We start from the raw sequence: 17,969 nt of genomic DNA, 5'->3' as shown, positions 1-17,969 counted from the left end.
ACTTTTCAACAACTACCAAAATACTCGAGCATCACCCAATTTATCTTAGTAATACTCCATAAAAGACTTCAGATACTAGTCATCCCTACCCTTAGACAATGCAAAAATAAATGAGTTGTCGATTTAACCTTCTCGTGACTAATATGACTAAACATAATAGAACTTTTTTTAATGCATATATCATCCATAAGAATATCAAATTTTTATGATTTTATGTTTTAAAGTTTGAGAAAATGAAGAGTTATTAAAAGGTTAAAAAATTCTGATTTATTGGAATATTAGTGGGAACATACTAATTATTGAGAAACGGAATGAGAATCAATTCCAAATATGAATGTTTGTGAATTTCCAATTCGAGAACAAAGTTCAAATAAAGCTTCTTTAATGTGAATCAAATTCTTTCAAGTTTCAAGTTTGAGAGGTGGGTGATTTTTTATTTATTTTTTATATTTAAGAAATAATGAAAAATGATGTGATTTCTTAATAGGAAGATATTTATAATTAATCTAAGGTAGTGTTTATATCTCAGCACTATTGAAATTACAAAGAAAAAGTTATCTACAAATTTTGCAACAATATTAAAAGTTGTACCTTTTTTATGATATCTTCCAATATTTGTGTGTCATGTAACTCTTTATAAGAGGAGTTCAAGTGTTAAAAGTTAGTGTCTACACAACTAAAAATCACAAATTCAAATTATATTTAAAACATTTTAAGTTTAAATTAAAATTTTAAATGTTGAGACCAACTTTTAGATCATGATTTCGTTGCCCCAAAAAAATTCGGGGGGCATGCAAGTGGAGACGCAATAAACTCTATTTAAAATGGCAAAAGAGCTATAATTTCTTTCCCTCTCGCATTCATTAGCGGGTGACATCTCCTCTATCCCCATCAATATATTAAATCCATTATATTTTATAATTTAGATTTTTTTCTTAGCAGATAAAAAAAAATATGTGGCATGTTATAATAGAAAACTTAATATTAAATACACATTAAATATGAGAAAGATATTAATAAGGTTAAAAACTAAATTGAAAAGATATTTATTTGTATTCATAGAATATTATTAGATGCCTAACAAATAGTAAACTTAATTAGAGAGAAATATACAATATTATAATCTCTCATAATTTTGAAGTTGTACATCTATCTATAATCTACTGATTTATTATTCTTAGGGTTAATGTCAAACTGTAATAAGTTGAACTTGGTGTCGAGGTTTCTCCGAATGATTTGTTACGTTAAAACCAAACTCCTTAGTTTCATTGAGGTTCATGTAACATTCTAAAGTTGTATTATTGACTCTCATTGAGTATTCTCCATGAAAAAGTCTTGCCTCAAAATAACCCATATCGTCGGTCACGCCGAGATGGTCATCGGTGTGTATAAACTCTCTCAAAAATCTATCTGCGACATCTCCTGTTGGAAGATTATTGAAATTATTATCAGTCAAACACATTCTATAGCATCCTGTTGGTTTCCATCCTGCCCATATTACTAGTCCTTCAACTGCAGGATGCCCATGTCCTTCTCTCAACACTTGATCCAATAAATTTGCCTACAGATCATATAAAAAAAACCGAGTCAGAATTTAGAGTTAATGTCAAACTGATTAGGACAAGAATGTATATAATGTATAAACTTTACCTGATCAGGAGAAGAACCAACATCAATTTCTGTGAGCCAAATGGGGAAACTTAGGGTTGCAAGTTTATCGATGGAAGCTCTCATGTAAGCTAAATTGGGTGTATTGAAATGGGATTCAAGCCCAATTCCTAATGGGCCATGATATCCGTTGTCCCTTATTTGTCGAATTTTTTGCATATATGCATCGGGTGAGCTAGCCTTATCACTTGGCTCTTCAATTGTATTATAATCGTTCAAGAACAATGGTGTATGATTGTCATATGAGTTTATCATGTTGAACAAATTGATCTTTTTCCCAAGCCTACTCTCAAAATAATTGAAGTGCAAGTTCTCGTTAACAGCATCCCACGCAATTAGTTTGCCCGAATATCTTTTAACGATAGATTTTATCCTTTTATCGACGGCTTCATAGAAATGTTTTCCTGAGAGTGAATTGAGCCACGAAACCTGGTACTTGGGGTCGTCCCATAAGACATTGTGTCCACGAACCGACAAACTTTGGCTTTTGGCCCAATTTAGCATGCCATCAGCAACTGTGTAGTCTTCTCGCCCTTGAGTTACCTCGGTACTGTACCATTTCATCTCGTTCTCAAAGGTGGTCACAGTGAATCGTTTAGAGGCGAACCATTGTCGATAAGCACTATTTGATAAGATGAAACTATTTGAGGCGCAGCCAAATTGGAATTGGGGCACTCTTAGGCTTATTTTGATGTGTGTATTTGCTAATGGTTTTCCATTAACATCTACCAACCGCAATTTTACATGGTTCTTACGTTCCTATTATAATTGTGAATAGTTAGGACTTAATTTTTACCACAATTGTATTAAAATATGATTAGAATATGTAAGTGTACCTTCTCAACACTTTGATCAATGTGAGATCTCCATTCGTCTAACGTAAATGGTTGTAATGATACGCTATCTACCCATATCTCAGTATTTATATTATCGCTCTGCAATTGTTTAGAATGGTTAAAATCATGAAAATAATTCCATATATACATATACATGCACACACGTGAAAGAACAACTACGACAGTTTTTTTGTGTGTGTCGTATTTAAGCAAAAAAAACATTAATAAATATTTATCAAAGTTGAGGAAACAATAGATATGAAAGATTAGCAACATAAATTATAGTGATGAATAATAACAGTTCCAATTACTGTCTCTATAGAACAACAGCGACGCATTTCCTTAACATCCTCATATTTTTTTAAAATGCAATATTTTGTTTCTTATTTGATGTATTCGATAACTAGCTAATTAATTTCAGAATTATTTATTCAATAACTTTTAATTTTAGAATCTTTTATTTATTATCATTCTATAAAAATAAAATAAAATTTATTGTACGTTTATCATTACCTCGAAATAGAGTTGAGCAGACTCTGAAACGTTTATAGATAAACCTCCTTTAAGCATAGACCAACAGCCTGATTGAGCCACTGTAATACCAGCTTTATGGTACCCAGATGGTGATTTAAATATGGCATATATGCTTGCATTTCCACTGCTAACTTGTAACCAAGCTACATTTGAGAAAACAAATCCTCATACTTTTAACTATTTTTTATTTCACAGTTAAACAAACTATATAAGAAATCAATTAGTACCCGAAAAAGTGTAGATTTTATCTTTCTCCAAGAAGAAATTTTGAGATGGGCTGTGAAATGCTCGAGTTCTTTGATGAGCTGCAATAAATTTATTGTTGCCATCGTCGGATACTCGATACTCAATTTTAGAATCCTCAAATGCTACCCAACCATCTATTCCATTATCTAATTCTGTGTTCATCGCAATTCCACCTCCATATTGTGGTTTTAAAGGCTTTGCTAGACACTAAATAGATAAAAACAAAATGCAATATTTAAACTTGTGTACACATTTAGAAATATATCCACCTTTGAATTGGTTATCTGAACAATAAGTGTATCCAAAAACAATAATATATAATATTTTATATACATAAATCTAAAAAGACATTGAGAATATTATTACTTGTGCAGTGAAACTATAATCATATGGCAAAGCATCAACTGGCAACCCTACAAGCACATGATGCGTATGTACAATGCATGATTAGTAATCTTTAAATCAAAGAAAAGGAAAGAAATGTATTTCTGTATTTAACCACTTAAAAAATGTTAGAATTTTTTTAGCGATAGAAAACAAACCCGAGTTGACGAGAGAAAATAAGATTATAATGAAGAGGAAGATTGTTGCTACTTCGTTCTCCATTCTCAAAACCTATTGCTGATTTAAGACTCTTTGGATCAATTATGAAATACACTTTGTTGTTGAAATGTCAGGAAATCAAAGGTTTGTATTTATAGTTGATAGAAGGAAGATAAAGTTTATAAGTATATACCTGATATATTATCTACTGTACAGCTGTATGCTTAATTTATCCTTAGTTCCAATATTTTTACACCTAATATAAGTTTTCTACAATTATACCATTACAGATAACATCCAATTTTAATATTAAATAAAATATATCTATTTGAATAGTAATAAATATTTATATTTACTATTATCAATATTATTAGTAATAAATCGTTATATATATATAAGATAATGGTAAATAATAGTAATAAATCGTTATTCGTACGATTATGATATAATTTTATTATTATATAACTAATTACTATTATTTTGAATAAATTTTAAGTTTAGGATTAATGTATAGATTATATATATATATAGTGTAATGATTAAGAAAATTACATAATAATACAAATGTATTAAAATATATATAGCAAAATAGAAAGACGATAGTTGTATTAACTATAATGCAGTAATTTGAATGATAAAAAATTATATACATTGATAATTTAAAAAACAATTATAGTTTTCAAAAATTATTTTTTAAAAAAATTAGTATATTCCTTACAGATTCTTACTAGAACTAAATTGTCAATGATAAAAAAAAATATGTTACCATCACTTAGGTAACATTATTGACACGCTCTTAGTAGAAACAGGCTCTTAGTAGAAAGAGCTAAGCTCAACTCAACCATATTATTCTATTCATATTCAACTCAAATTAAAATTTTTAACTTATATTATTCCTTAATATAGGTTAAGTATGGACCTAAATTAAAATTTTCATCTTATATTATATTAGTAATCTAGTCTTTAAATTACATAAATATATAAAATAATGCTACAAAATAAATAAATAAACTAAAATATATAAATAAACGATATCACCGAAGTCAAATATTGATTCGAGGCATGATCTTAATACATTTCCCTTAAAATTGTTTCAGTCTCCCCTTGTACCGGAGTTTATCTCAGATGATTGTCTCTCAGGGTACAACGAATCTAGTAGTGATTCATCTTGAATCACTACGCAGTGAACTTGACAAAGCATCTAAACCAATCACTGAGTTTGAATATAAATACGACAAGTCAAGAACTCGAAGAACACTCGATTGAGTAAAAATTCGAAAAATATTCGATTGAGTGAAAAACTCGAAGAATATTCAAGAAACAAAGAAAATACTGTTGGGTTAAATTAAACAAAGAAAAGAGAAAATTGATTAAGAATGAAATAATTAATTAACGTGAAAGAATATACACAACATTTTTGATGATATGGTTTGAATAAAACTAAGTTGAGTTATTTGTTTTTGTGCATGCACAAATCTAAAAGATTATGATACTTCAGACGTGGTCTGAAGCAGGTGCTTATAGACGTCTTGCTACTTCAGACGGAGTCTAGAGTACGCGAGTAGACGTCGTTTAAGCTCCTTAGACGCGGTCTAAAGTAGAAGTGCAGTCAGATGTCGTCTAACCTCCTTATACGCGGTCTAAAGGAGAAGCGCAGTTAGACGTCGTCTAACCTCCTTAGACGCGGTCTAAAGGAGAAGCATAGTTAGACGTCGTCTAAGCTTCTTAGACGCTGTCTAAAGAAGAAGTGCAGTTAGACGTGTTCTAAAGAAGAAGCGTAGTTAGACGTCGTCTAACTCCTTAGACGCGGTCTGAAGAAGAACATTTGATGCCTTGCTTTAGTAGCCGTCTGAAGGAAGCATCCGTCTAACCACGTTCTCAGCTCATCTATAGTTACCGTTTTCAATAGTTTGACAACTCAACTCCAACAACGAATGAACAACTACCACGTACTCCAATATTCAAATTGCCCACGATGCGTAGTATGTCCTAGTACAACAGTATATCAGAGGATATTCGGCGCACTTCCTGTCTAGTACAGTCACGATTCCAATGCTCAGTCTACTGTACTTTCGTACTTTCGTACTATTGACAACCGTCCAACGGACATATGCCACGTATTCTAGTAGAAGATTTGACCGTTGGTGTACTTCAAATATAAATAGAAGCCCAAGGACAACAGACGAATGACTTCAATAAAATCGCTCACAAATATATATTTGCGCTTGCTATCCAAAAATCGAACAAAATAATAATAGATTTAAACAATAATTTACAAAATCTTAGTTTCATTAATTCGACAATTTATTGATTTCAAGAATATTAATAATTTTTTTTAGTTATAAATGCAAATACCATTATAATTTTGTAAATTTATTTTATTTAAATATATATATATATGTACAATTTTTTTTATAAATGCACATAACTTCATTATTTTTATATTTATTATATATATATATATATATATATATATATATATATATATAATATTTTTATAAATACACCTACATTCATAAGCTTTATATTTGTTTTATTTATATATATACAAACAATTTTTGTTTTGTATAAATGTACATACCTTCATAATTTTTATATTTATATAAACAATTTTTTTTTTTATAAATGAACATACCTTTATAATTTATCTATTTATAAATAATATCACATATTTATTATATATATATATATATATATAAACTATTATTTTTGTTATAAATATAACTATCTTCCTAATTTAAATAATATTAATTGAGTTGACATTAAATATAAAATTTATTTCTTAAAAATCACCAATTTGGCTTAAATATTTTGATAGGATCGGAGTAATCAATAGATAAGGGAGTCTAGCGATTGATGACAACTTCGTAAAAAAACGGTTTGATAAAATTCTGTTAGGGATTTAAATCACTTTCTATTCTTCACAAACTCTTGCAAACTCTTGAACGAGTCAAGTGCGGAAACGTTTCCTTAGGTTTGAAGCTAAGAACCAAAGCAGGAGAAGATGACAGAATGTAATTGACACAAAGAGTTGTTTATGGATGTTCGAAGCAAAACTTTCCTACGTCACCCCTTCTTCCAACCACCAGAAGGATTCACTATACTTTTCTTAGAATCAAATATAGTTGCACGGCTAGCTCACTGTTGAACAGAATAGACTCTGTTCAACTTAGAATATATTGAAGAATATCACTCAGTTAGACAATACTTTGAATCTCTCTCTCTCTTGATGTACACACAATAAAGCAAGAGAGCAATTCGTTCGTTTAGTAAGCTCATTAATTCGTGTATCAACTTGTATGTTTGCGTGTGTGTCCGGCACTTCGTCCGTTGTCCTTAAGGATCCTTAAATAGAGAGCAGGTACCAACGATCGAATATTCTCTAATGGCACGTGGCAAACACCCATTGGAAAGCCTCCATAGTACACATGTATATCAGACTCTGAGCACCATGATCGTGGCTGTACCAATCTGGTAGTGTTCCAAATATTATTCTAGGATATTCCTGCAAGAAACAAGTAGTGGGAAGAATATTTGTTTACGTGGCATTGATTCATTGGATGTAACTGGCCGTCGTACTGATCTGCACGGAATAGTGGAGCAGGAGTAGCATACAACTAGTTGATCGTGGATAGACGGATGCTAGCTTCAAACAACTGCTTAAGCATGAAATTAGATGTGCTCCAATTAGACTGACAAGTATAATGAAGTTAGACACCCCCGTCTAATAGCAGGATTCATTAGACCACAGGGTCTAATGGAATTAGACGACACGTCTAATTACGAATCCCTTCAGACTAATCTGAAGGAGTTAGACTGCACGTCTAACTTTCATCTGTTAGACTACACGTCTAACTACGAGTCACTTTAGAGTAATCTGAAGGAGTTAGATTACACGTCTAACTTTCATCTGTTAGACTGCACATCTAACTACGAGTCCCTTCAGACTAATCTGAAGGAGTTAGACTACACGTCTAACTTTCATCTGTTAGACTGCACGTCTAACTACGCCTGTTAGACTTCACGTCTAACTACGCCTGTTAAACTGTATGTCTAACTACGTATCTGTTAGACTACACGTCTAACTACGCCTGTTAAACTGCACGTCTAACTACGTATCTGTTAGACTGCACGTCTAACTACGTCTGTTAGACTACATGTCTAACTGCGAATCTGTTAGACTGAACGTCTAACTACACCTATTAGAATGCCCTTCTAACTACGCCTATTAGACTACACGTCTAACTACGTATCTGTTAGACTGCACGTCTAACTACGTCTGTTAGACTGCATGTCTAACTACGCCTGTTAGACTACACGTCTAACTACGTATCTGTTAGACTGCACGTCTAACTGTGTATCTGTTAGACTGCATGTCTAACTACGACTGTTAGACTGCACGTCTAACTACGTATCTGTTAGACTGCACGTCTAACAACGTCTGTTAGACTACACGTCTAACTGCGTATCTGTTAGACTGCATGTCTAACTACGCCTGTTAGACTGCTCGTTTAACTACGTATTTGTTAGACTACACGTCTAACTACGTATCTATTAAACTGCACGTCTAACTACGTATCTATTAGACTGCACGTTTAACTACGTCTGTTAGACTGCACGTTTAACTACGTCTGTTAGACTACACGTCTAACTACGTATCTATTAGACTACACGTCTAACTACATCTCTGTTAGACTGCACGTCTAACTACGTATCTGTTAGACTGCACGTCTAACTTAATGCGTCTAATAACCAATAAGTCTAATGAACCTCATTTAGACTTAGTCTAATTTAGCATGTTTTCGATACACCTGCACAAAAAACAATTAGACGGCTCAGTTTAAGTTTTATACAAACTCATCATCAAAATTTTATTAGTCAAAGTGATTTGACCCTTAGTCAAAATAATTTGACCCAATAATTTCCCCCTTTTTGATGATGATGTTAAAACTTTGCACAATTAAATAGATAGATATCCATCCAATTTAAATAAAGAGTAAAACTTGTTCACCAACTACAGAAATAAGTTCCAAAAGCCAACATTCAGTTTCAAAAACCAACATTCAGAAACCCGGTTTAATAAACCAAGTTCACAAACCAACAAAAGAAGTTTAGGAGAAAAAGATTATTGATCTTCCCTTTTCACGAGTGGGTCGATTGGGTAGTTGAATCCTTCACCGCTAAATTCTTCACTATTCAGAAGGTTTAGAAAAGGAGGGAGAGAATGACCACACGACCACTTCCACCAGTTCTACCACCACGGTCACTGTTGCGACCTCCGCCTCTTTTGATTGTCCTATCGCTTTCATCACTAGTTTGCTTTCTCTTTGATCTGGTTCCTGTTGAAACACCACCATCTCTTCTGCTTCTACTACCACATCTAGAACTTCCTTCCCCCTTTTTAACATTATCATCGCCACGGGAAATGAGGTTCTTCTTTTTATTAGCAGCTGCTTTAGCATCTTCAACTGCCTGAATTTGCATTGCAAAGGAATCAACTTGTTCCAATCGCTCAGCATCAACCCTGCTCATATGACCTTGAATCTCGACCATTTGACTTTGAAGCAGACTCATTCCATCCATGACTTCATTATGGAGTTCAATGGCGTTTTCCCTTTCGTAGTCGATCAAATCGCTCTACCGTCTGGAGAATTCTTTTCAAATTTGGTGTAAGTCTTGTTGAGGGTATTGATCTCGTATATGTTCCTCTTCAAGGTTTGCTCCATTTCATTATGAGTTTTAAGAAGAGATGCAAATTCCTTCTTGTTTGACTTCTGAGTCTTCATAATTTTCACCATGTTAGATTGCATTTCATTCATATTCTTCTGAAGGGTGTTCATCATTGCTGTCATTGACTTCATAAGCTTTTCACCACCATCAGATGTTCCTTAATTTGATAAAATTTCTTGAGAGTTTGCTGGAGCGGTCCGAATGGGACTGAAGTGAGTGTGAACCTGCAGGGACTGTTCTGGTTCATCCTTCTCTGAATCACTTCTAGACTTTCTCTCTTCTTCATCACCCAAAATTTCTTCACATACTTTGTGAATCTTATCGAACGAACAATCTGAATGATGAGGAAGGTTAACAACATCGTCATGAATATTCGCAGTAGTGATACCCGGAAATGTTTGAGGAGAGTCTTAAGAACTTTCGGAAGACGTATCATTTTTATCTTGTTCCCCCTTAGATGAGGGACTTTTATCTGATTCCTTATATTTTGAGGATTCCCCCTCAGATCGTGCTTCATTAGGCTGACTGACATCAGCTTCTTTTTTTAGAGATGCCTCTGATTCGAGAACAGGGGACTCTAGAGCTTATTCTTTTTGGGTAATAAGAGTTTGAACAGGTTCCAAATTGAATTCTTCTTCTCCAATAATAGGATTGGATTGAGCTGGTTCCACAATTTCTCAATTTTGGGTTGAGCCATTAAACGTTTTTCTTCAGCTGAAAAATTTCCCAATTCTATAAGAAGAGCAGCAACTTGCTCATCTTCCGGAAAAACACAATCACGATCATCGGACAGATCCATAAATTCATCTTCATCTGAGGAACTTTCAAAAGGACTAACCCTGGATCAATTTGCTCCATAAACGTACCGGAAAATGGTAGAAATGTAGTCTTGCATGATTTCATCTAATCTTTTCAGAGCATTCTCCTCTGCATCAGCATTCTTCTCAAGAGGATTAAAATTGTCTCTTCTGACTTGAAGGATCGGAAAAAGAGCTCGACCTCTCGAATTTGCTTCAACCAGCTCCTTTCTCTTAAGAGCTTCATATACTTCCGATGTCTTAGCCCATTTTAGGACTCTCTTTTCAACGTTGACCATCTTCAACCATTGACTGTTTATATTTTTTCCCTTAATGACCTCATCATACCTAACAGACATTCTATTCAATACCCAAGTATTAAAGATCTTGGTCTTTTCAGCAACTTTTATTTTGGCTTGATCCATCATAAGGTCAACAATGCAAGTCGTTTCAGAGACCTCCTCATTTGAGTCGGTAGCAATATCCTTCCTTTTTCCAATGACCTCAACAAGCTTTGGAGTGGGCCTTGGTTCCCCAAATGTTATTCCGACAGCTTTTCTAGTGGCTCGCATAAGCTTATGAGCCGAAAGAGGTTTAGTAAAGAGCCCAGGCGTGGGTTCTGACTAAACAATCTTTCCAATCACTACGGACTCTACTTGAACAAGATTGGAAACAGGGGGCTCTTCAACTGGCACAAAAAGAGCTTTTTCAGATGCATCACCAGTAGCAAGGGTAAGGACAACACCTTGCTCTGGTTCGAGAACAGCTGTAGCTTCAATAACTACTAAGAGAGTTTGACGGACAGGAGATTGATCTTTGTCAAAATTATCAATGTTTGGACCAACTGACTCAACAGGAACAAAAACAAATTTATCTTGTTCCAACATAGGAACATCAAACTTATGCACTTCGGCCTAAGATGGAGAAGGGTTACCTTAGATGATGCTTTCAAAGACGTAGACGCCCTGGGCGCCTTTGATTTTTCTACTTTTGAAACGGAGGACTTAGCGGGTTTTCTTAACTGACTCGCGTCTGGAGACATGGGAGACATTGGAACAACAACAAGTTCTACGGGACCTTACTTAACTCTGACTCGACTATTCTAGAGTCCTTCTTCGAATAAATTTTCAGACTAGTGGAACTAGCCTCTGATTCATTGTCGATTCTCGTTTTTTTAACTCTTGTCGACAAGATAGAAGCCGCCGGTTGTTTGGGACGAGTAACAGACCTTCCACCTGTTTGTTGACTTGATGCTCCAGATAACGTTTCCTTGTTGTTCTTCATTCGGACAAGGGTGTTGGCAATAGTGAAGACATTATACACACGGATAAAATTGATTGGCTCAGAATCCCCCATGGGAACTCATAAGTGTTCCAGCAGACGGCTAAGTTGAGCGACAAAGCTCACAATTTCTCTGTTCTTGGGGTGAATCGTCGCACACAGGTTTAGGTACAACGTTGAGGCCCAGTTGACCTGAATCCCTTTTGAGATGGCTTTCATATAGTCAAAACGGTCTTGACTATAGAGATGAAAAGAGCCTGCCTTCCCTTGAAGAGCTTTAGCAACCACATCATTCAACAAAATAAAATGGGGTTTAAGAGCCTTCTTACTTCCGTTTAATCAGATTTCCGAACCGTCCGCTGAGAAAACCGTCTTCATTTTTTCCATGACTTCAGATGGCAGAGATAAGTTGAATGTATGGCCCTCCGATGGAAGTTCGAAGAACTCCGCATAGGATGCTTCATTGAAATAAATTTCAGTGTCATTCACCGTTGCAGTAATGGAATCGCCGACCATAGTCGCCGATTTGATAAACTCCCTGACTTCCTTTTCGTGGAAAATGAACAGCCCCCGAGATACTTCTCAAGACCGGAATATTAAAGGGATCTGAACATGTCGACCACATCTTGTTGATCGAACGTATAAATAGAAGGAAAGTCCAACTGTAAAGTACAATGACCGAGTGTGATTCTTTTGTTGCCCGTTTTTGAAAGAATACGAATAGACACACAAAGAACAAGGGTTTCTTAGAGAGAAGATTGAAGAAATCTAGGGTTCTTGAGAGATTTGAGAGAGAAAAAATTGTTCAATCTCATGCAGAGTTTTGTACAAAATTAATAAACAAATGTTTTGAGGTCCTTAAGACCAAAAATATTTTTAAAACATAAAAGACTTATTCCTCTAGAATGGAAAAGGCCATTGTTGATCTCCTAAAATGTATACTTAGAAGAGTATGCTCCATGATTCCTTCCTGCAGCTTTCCTGTATCACCTACACAAGAAAATATTTACAAACTTTGGTACCCACATTCAATTGGGTCCTCGATCAATCAGTCCCTTAGGAATCCATATTTGAGTTATTCTGATGGATTTCCCATTTTGTGTTGTGATTAATGCGTATGATTTTGACTTAGCAGACGTCTTCCTGCTAGCCACTAATTCCTTAGCTTTTGAAGATGATTTTTTTCTTTTAAAACTCCTTGACCTTGAGTCAGGTTTTAGATTGCCATACTTGATGGCTGCATCTAACTTATTTTTCATTCAGCTAACAGTCGGCAGAACATAAGGAATTTCATTTTTCAAAGTTACCTCTTCATGAATTGGATCAGATTCAATATCAGTCACACTCACTTTGACAAAACTTATTGGCTTAAGCTTGTCAGTTGTTGAGTTTGACTTTTTGTAGGACTGGTTTGGGTCATTTCCATCAAATCCTAAACCGGATCTAGATCCAGCAGGTTTTAACAGACTAATATGATATTTGACACCTTCTTTAGACCTTGTCCAAACACTAACAACATAGTTTAACCTTCTATTTTCAAAAAAAAGAGTTTTAATCTGTTCCTTGAGTATCTCATTCTTAGATGAGATCTCTACCACTTTCTTTTCAAAAATATTTGATTCTTGAGTTTGAGACAAAATCGGTTGAGATACTTTAGATGAAGATTTTATTTCATTTAAGGATTCTGCTAGCTTTCTATACTCTATGACCATGTCATCTAGTGCAGCTACCAGTTGTTCCCTTGAAAATTTTTCAGAAGAGAAGTCAAATACCTCAGTTTCCTGAGTTTCTTCTTCTTCTCTTTCCATGAAACAAGCAACCTCGTCTTCATCACTGTCGCTGGATTAGAAGTAAGAGTCACTATAATATCGTTTGTTCTTCCCTTCCCCTACCATAAGAGATTTTAGCTCCTTTTCATCGTCCTTTTTCTTCTCATCACGCTTCGGCTTCTGATATTCCAATTGGTAATGACCTAGAATGCCACAGTTATAACATTTAACATTAACTTTGGATTTCTTATTATCATTAGAATTTGAAGAGCTTGAGTTAGAGTTGCTCTTCTACATGAAGTCGCCAAACTTCTTCACAAAGAGAGACATAGCATCGCTGTTAAACTGTTGGGCAACTGTCTACACATCAGAAGCGGCAGATGACTCTTCAGCAGTCACCAACGCTTTGGCAATGATAATGGATGTGGATTGATCTTCTTTAATCCTTGAGTTCAACTCGAACTCATAGGCCTTGAGATCAGCAAACAAATCACTTGACGGTATTGTTAGGATCTAGGTCGCCGCTGGTGGACCGGGGGTTGGACCGGTAAGCGGTTCTCACTCGTAGGGTGGTGGTTAATCCTGTTAGAGATTAACACCGGGGTTTCAATACTACACAACCTGTCACAAACCCTTGAACTAGGTTCAAGCGCGGAAGAGGTTTGCTTTCAGGTTGAAGCGGTATGCTTGTATGATAGGCGGAATCGGTTTCGGAAGATGGAAATTTGAAGGATGGTGGGTCGGTTTCGGCAATCTGGATACTTGGTGTGGTTAATGTAGATTCGGTTTTGAGCGATATTATTAGATTAGTCGGTTATGTAACAAAGCCTGCAGAAAGTAAATAACACAACAGATTTTATGGATGTTCGGAGATAAAACTCCTACGTCACCCCTTCCTCTCGAAACCGCGAGAAGGATATTCACTAAGGAATACAAGTACAATCCGATCGAGACTTATTTCCTGCTCGATAATGCTCTTACAGTTCACACCGAAATGGTAGAACAAACTTTAACTTTCAACACTTAGGCTTTCTAGAATAGCACACAGTTATCACTTGTAGTAAATGCTCTTAGTCCCAGCTATGTGTTCCACAGTATGTAGCTTGATGTCCCACTTTTGTAACTGCATTTACTCTTCTTCAACTGCCTCCTTTTATAGGTGAAATATGCCAACGGTCATATTTCACTGCCTTGAATCTGATTGGCTGATCAGAGGTGCAGTGATTCAGTATCTCAGACCTGCGGTCTTCTCCTCAGACCTGACGGTCAATCTCAGACCTGGCATCCTGTTTCAGACCTGCCGGTCTGTAAGGCAAACCTGCCGGGTTTGTCTTTTACTCGATGTAGGCACTGTCTGTTTGGACAGTTGTCTGTACTTTGAAGATCTCCTCTCTGGCTTATCCCGAAGTAGAAGGATCCGGTAGTACTGTTTTCTGCAGCCTACAGTCTTTCCTCAGACTTGCATGGATGTGGAAGTATTCAGTCTGTTCCTTTGGTATCATTCTCAACAGATACCCAAAGTGTCTTCTTGTGCAGGTCGGCCACTTGACTTGGTCTAATGTCTTTTAATAAAGGTAACCGGACTTCTTCCGGTTATGTTTGTCTTGTGGATTGATCGGCTGTTTGATGGTTCCGGTTTTGAGCTTTGGCCGATCCTTCCTTTGTTCGGTCACGTTCTAAGTATACTCGATCGGTTTGGTAGCTTGACCGGTTTGGTTACTTCAGTTGGTTTTCTTATTCATCCGGTCCGGTTCCTTGTTCCTGCATAGAAAGTTTGTTTAAGTTAGGTTTATTTGAACCGGTATGAATTTATCTAACAATTTCTCCCTTTTTGATTATTTTATTTAAAATTATCAAAATCATGTAAGTTTGCAACCGTAGGCCGGTTGTTTTGTTTGGCCGATTTTTGAAAAAGACTTAGAGAATTTTTTTCGAAAAATTTTGAGGGAGGGGTTTTGTGGAAGAGTCTCTATCATTTATCTAACAATTTCTCCCTTTTTAATTATTTTATTTAAAATTATCAAAATCATGTAAGTTTGCAACCGTAGGCCGGTTGTTTTGTTTGGCCGATTTTTGAAAAAGACTTAGAGAATTTTTTCGAAAAATTTTGAGGGAGGGGTTTTGTGGAAGAGTCTCTATCATTTATCTAACAATTTCTCCCTTTTTGATTATTTTATTAAAAATTATCAAAACCAAGTAGAAATGCAAAATAAGGCCGATATTCAAAAATGACTTTTATATATATTTATAGATAACCGAAAGACAAAGCATAAATACTAAGACAAGTAAGAAGAGGAAGGATAGTCCCTATTCCGAGTCTGTGAACTCATAGGCGCTCTTCTTTCTCTTCGGTTGCGGTGGTGGTTGCGGTTGCCTGGACTGTTGGGAGGGTCGTGGTCTTTTAGACCGGGACCGCAGTTGTTCTTCGACTTCGTCCTCGACTAGGTCGGCTTGCTGCGAAGTACCCGTCTCGACCGGTTCAGAGATTTCATTGAGCATCTCCACAATCCGAACTTTCTTAGGAGCCGTCTTCTTTCTTTTCTTTGGTGCCGAAACGGATGCGGCTGGTGCTGAAGCGGAGGCGGCCGCCTTCTTCTTTTTCTCGTTTTCCTTTGCAAAACCGTCCAACCTTCGTGCTTCTCTTTCCAGTCGTGCGGCATCCTCCGCAGCCTGACTGGCCACTCTCGCAGCATACCCTGGGTATAAGATCTCGGCCCTTCTTAATCTTTCGGTCTCTACTTCTGCCTCGGTCAGCTGAGACGCTCGCGGCGGCTCTTTATCCTTGCTAACCTCGGCGTCCAGCCTTTCTTGGACTCTCTTAGCAACTAGAGCATCAGCCTCTATAGCCGCGGCATCCGCATTTTCCTTAACTTTCAGAATTTCGGCCATCTGTTCGGTTAGTGCCTTTACCTCGGCCATGAGAGTCTCATTCGTCTTTTCCAGCGCTGAGACCCGGTCGATTGTCGTGTCGACCCGTTCGAGATCCTTCTTTAAATCCGAAGTGATACCCTCCAGAGCTGCGGTATGCTGAGCACATATCTCACGCTCACCGGCTTCTTCCCACAGTCCGGTGCTGAGTTCCGCTAGGCGTGCTTGATGTTGATCCACAACCTTCTTTGTCACATCGGCGAACTGCATGGCCGTATCGAATATGTTCTCGCATCTATCCTTGAGCGGTTGAAGCTTAGAGACGTTGTGTTCAAGTATGCGGTCATCAATCTTCTCTGATATTGATGCCTCAAATTTCTGAAGCCGGTCTTCAATCTGCCTTGATGTGGACACTTCAAATTTCTTGAGTTGTTCATCAATCCGCCCCGTAACGGATGCTTCAAACTCTTGGAACCGGTCATCAATCCATTCCTTAGGGGGAACTGAGACGGTGGCTTCCGGTGGTGGAGTAGGAGGGGACCGTTCGGTCGGATTAGGATCGGCTCTCTCACCGGAGTCCATCAGTGCAGCATTCTCATTAGGAGGTTCTAATGTGACCGCATCCTCCAAGTTCGTTACCGCAGTTTCTGAGATTGGTACCTCGGCATCTTCTAAAATTTGTACTTCAGCAGTTTTTGAAGTCGGTACCTCATCATCCTCTGGCATCGGTGTCTCAGTGTCCCTTGGTGTCTCAGTGTCCTCTCTTGAAGTTGTTGTCCAGTCTATTGGAAAATCTTCGATGACCGGAGCGGTATACACCGGAACTTGTTTCTGATTGCATATGGCTTCTAGCCGCTTTATCTCTTGATGTATTTCCAGTTTGCCGCTCTCGAGCTTTGCTAATACTCGCGGCGCCACGGTAGACACCGATCCCCCTGCGGTATACTCCTCCGTAATTTTCCGGATGCGCCTTCTTAGTTTCCGAAGTCGGCTTCTCGGTATCAGGAGACAAGTTCGGCATTGTACCTCCTGAATGGTATTGGATCTTGTGAGACGTAGGATCATGTCCTCTACTTCCTCCAATCTCTCGATGCAGTTCTGTTGCGGGAGGTGCGGTAGGATATCCTTATATTTTGTGTCGAACCGGTACTCATGCCACTCCAAGTACAAGTCTATAACCTCCTCGTCTCTTTTGATAATGCCCTGAAAGATATTTTGGGCTAATTCTTCGGCCTCGGCCTCATCGGCCTCTTCCCGGTTGTAGCCTTCATCAGCCCCTGTATCAATCCTTTCTTCACCCTCGGTGGTCTCAGGATTGATGCTTTGTTCGGCATCGTTCGGACTCCGAGCCGAAAGATCGTTGTCATGGTCCGTTCTATCCTCGGTTCCCTCTGTGTCGGCTTCCTCATCGGCCCACTCCTCATCTTCCGCTTGTTGCGGTGGGTCTTCGAAGATTATCTTTTCTTTTCTCTTTCCTCCGGTATTTTCTTTTGCCGGGGCATCTTTCTTTGCGGCTTTCTTCTTTCTTTGCGGGCCACCTAAAGAACTGGAGGCCGACTGCTTTCTTGGAAGAAATTGCCTCGATCGAATGATGCAGCGTTTTATTATCCCAACACCGGGACCGACGTTGATGTTCAAGTGTAAGAAGATCTTACCGAGTTGTACGGCATACCCCCACGACCTGGCTGAATCAGATC

At 37.1% G+C, this 17,969-nt stretch overlaps 1 protein-coding gene across 1 annotated transcript; it reads right to left on the bottom strand.

Moving 5' to 3' along the window:
- Positions 1-1,189: 1,189 nt before the first annotated feature.
- Positions 1,190-9,410, bottom strand: LOC124945800 (endo-1,4-beta-xylanase 5-like). Its single transcript, XM_047486301.1, has 6 exons — positions 9,057-9,410; positions 3,266-3,491; positions 3,018-3,181; positions 2,505-2,603; positions 1,651-2,427; positions 1,190-1,561 (listed from the first exon to the last, which is right to left on the bottom strand). The coding sequence occupies exons 1-6, from the start codon at positions 9,408-9,410 to the stop codon at positions 1,190-1,192; spliced, it is 1,992 nt and encodes a 663-aa protein (XP_047342257.1).
- Positions 9,411-17,969: the final 8,559 nt, after the last annotated feature.

This window comes from Impatiens glandulifera, chromosome 1, assembly GCF_907164915.1.
Source record: "Impatiens glandulifera chromosome 1, dImpGla2.1, whole genome shotgun sequence".
NCBI lineage: Eukaryota > Viridiplantae > Streptophyta > Magnoliopsida > Ericales > Balsaminaceae > Impatiens > Impatiens glandulifera.
The sequence above is the reverse complement of the archived record's forward strand: the minus strand, read 5'-3'. Positions and strand labels throughout refer to the sequence as shown.

Coding starts and splice junctions, on each gene's coding strand:
- LOC124945800 (XM_047486301.1), bottom strand. CDS start 9,410: ATGGATGGAATGAGTCTGCTTCAAAGTCAAATGGTCGAGATTCAAGGT. Junction 3,492..9,056: donor CTGGTGGAAGTGGTCGTGTG/GTCATTCTCTCC, acceptor TTATCTATTTAG/TGTCTAGCAAAGCCTTTAAA. Junction 1,562..1,650: donor TTGGTTCTTCTCCTGATCAG/GTAAAGTTTATA, acceptor TATGATCTGTAG/GCAAATTTATTGGATCAAGT.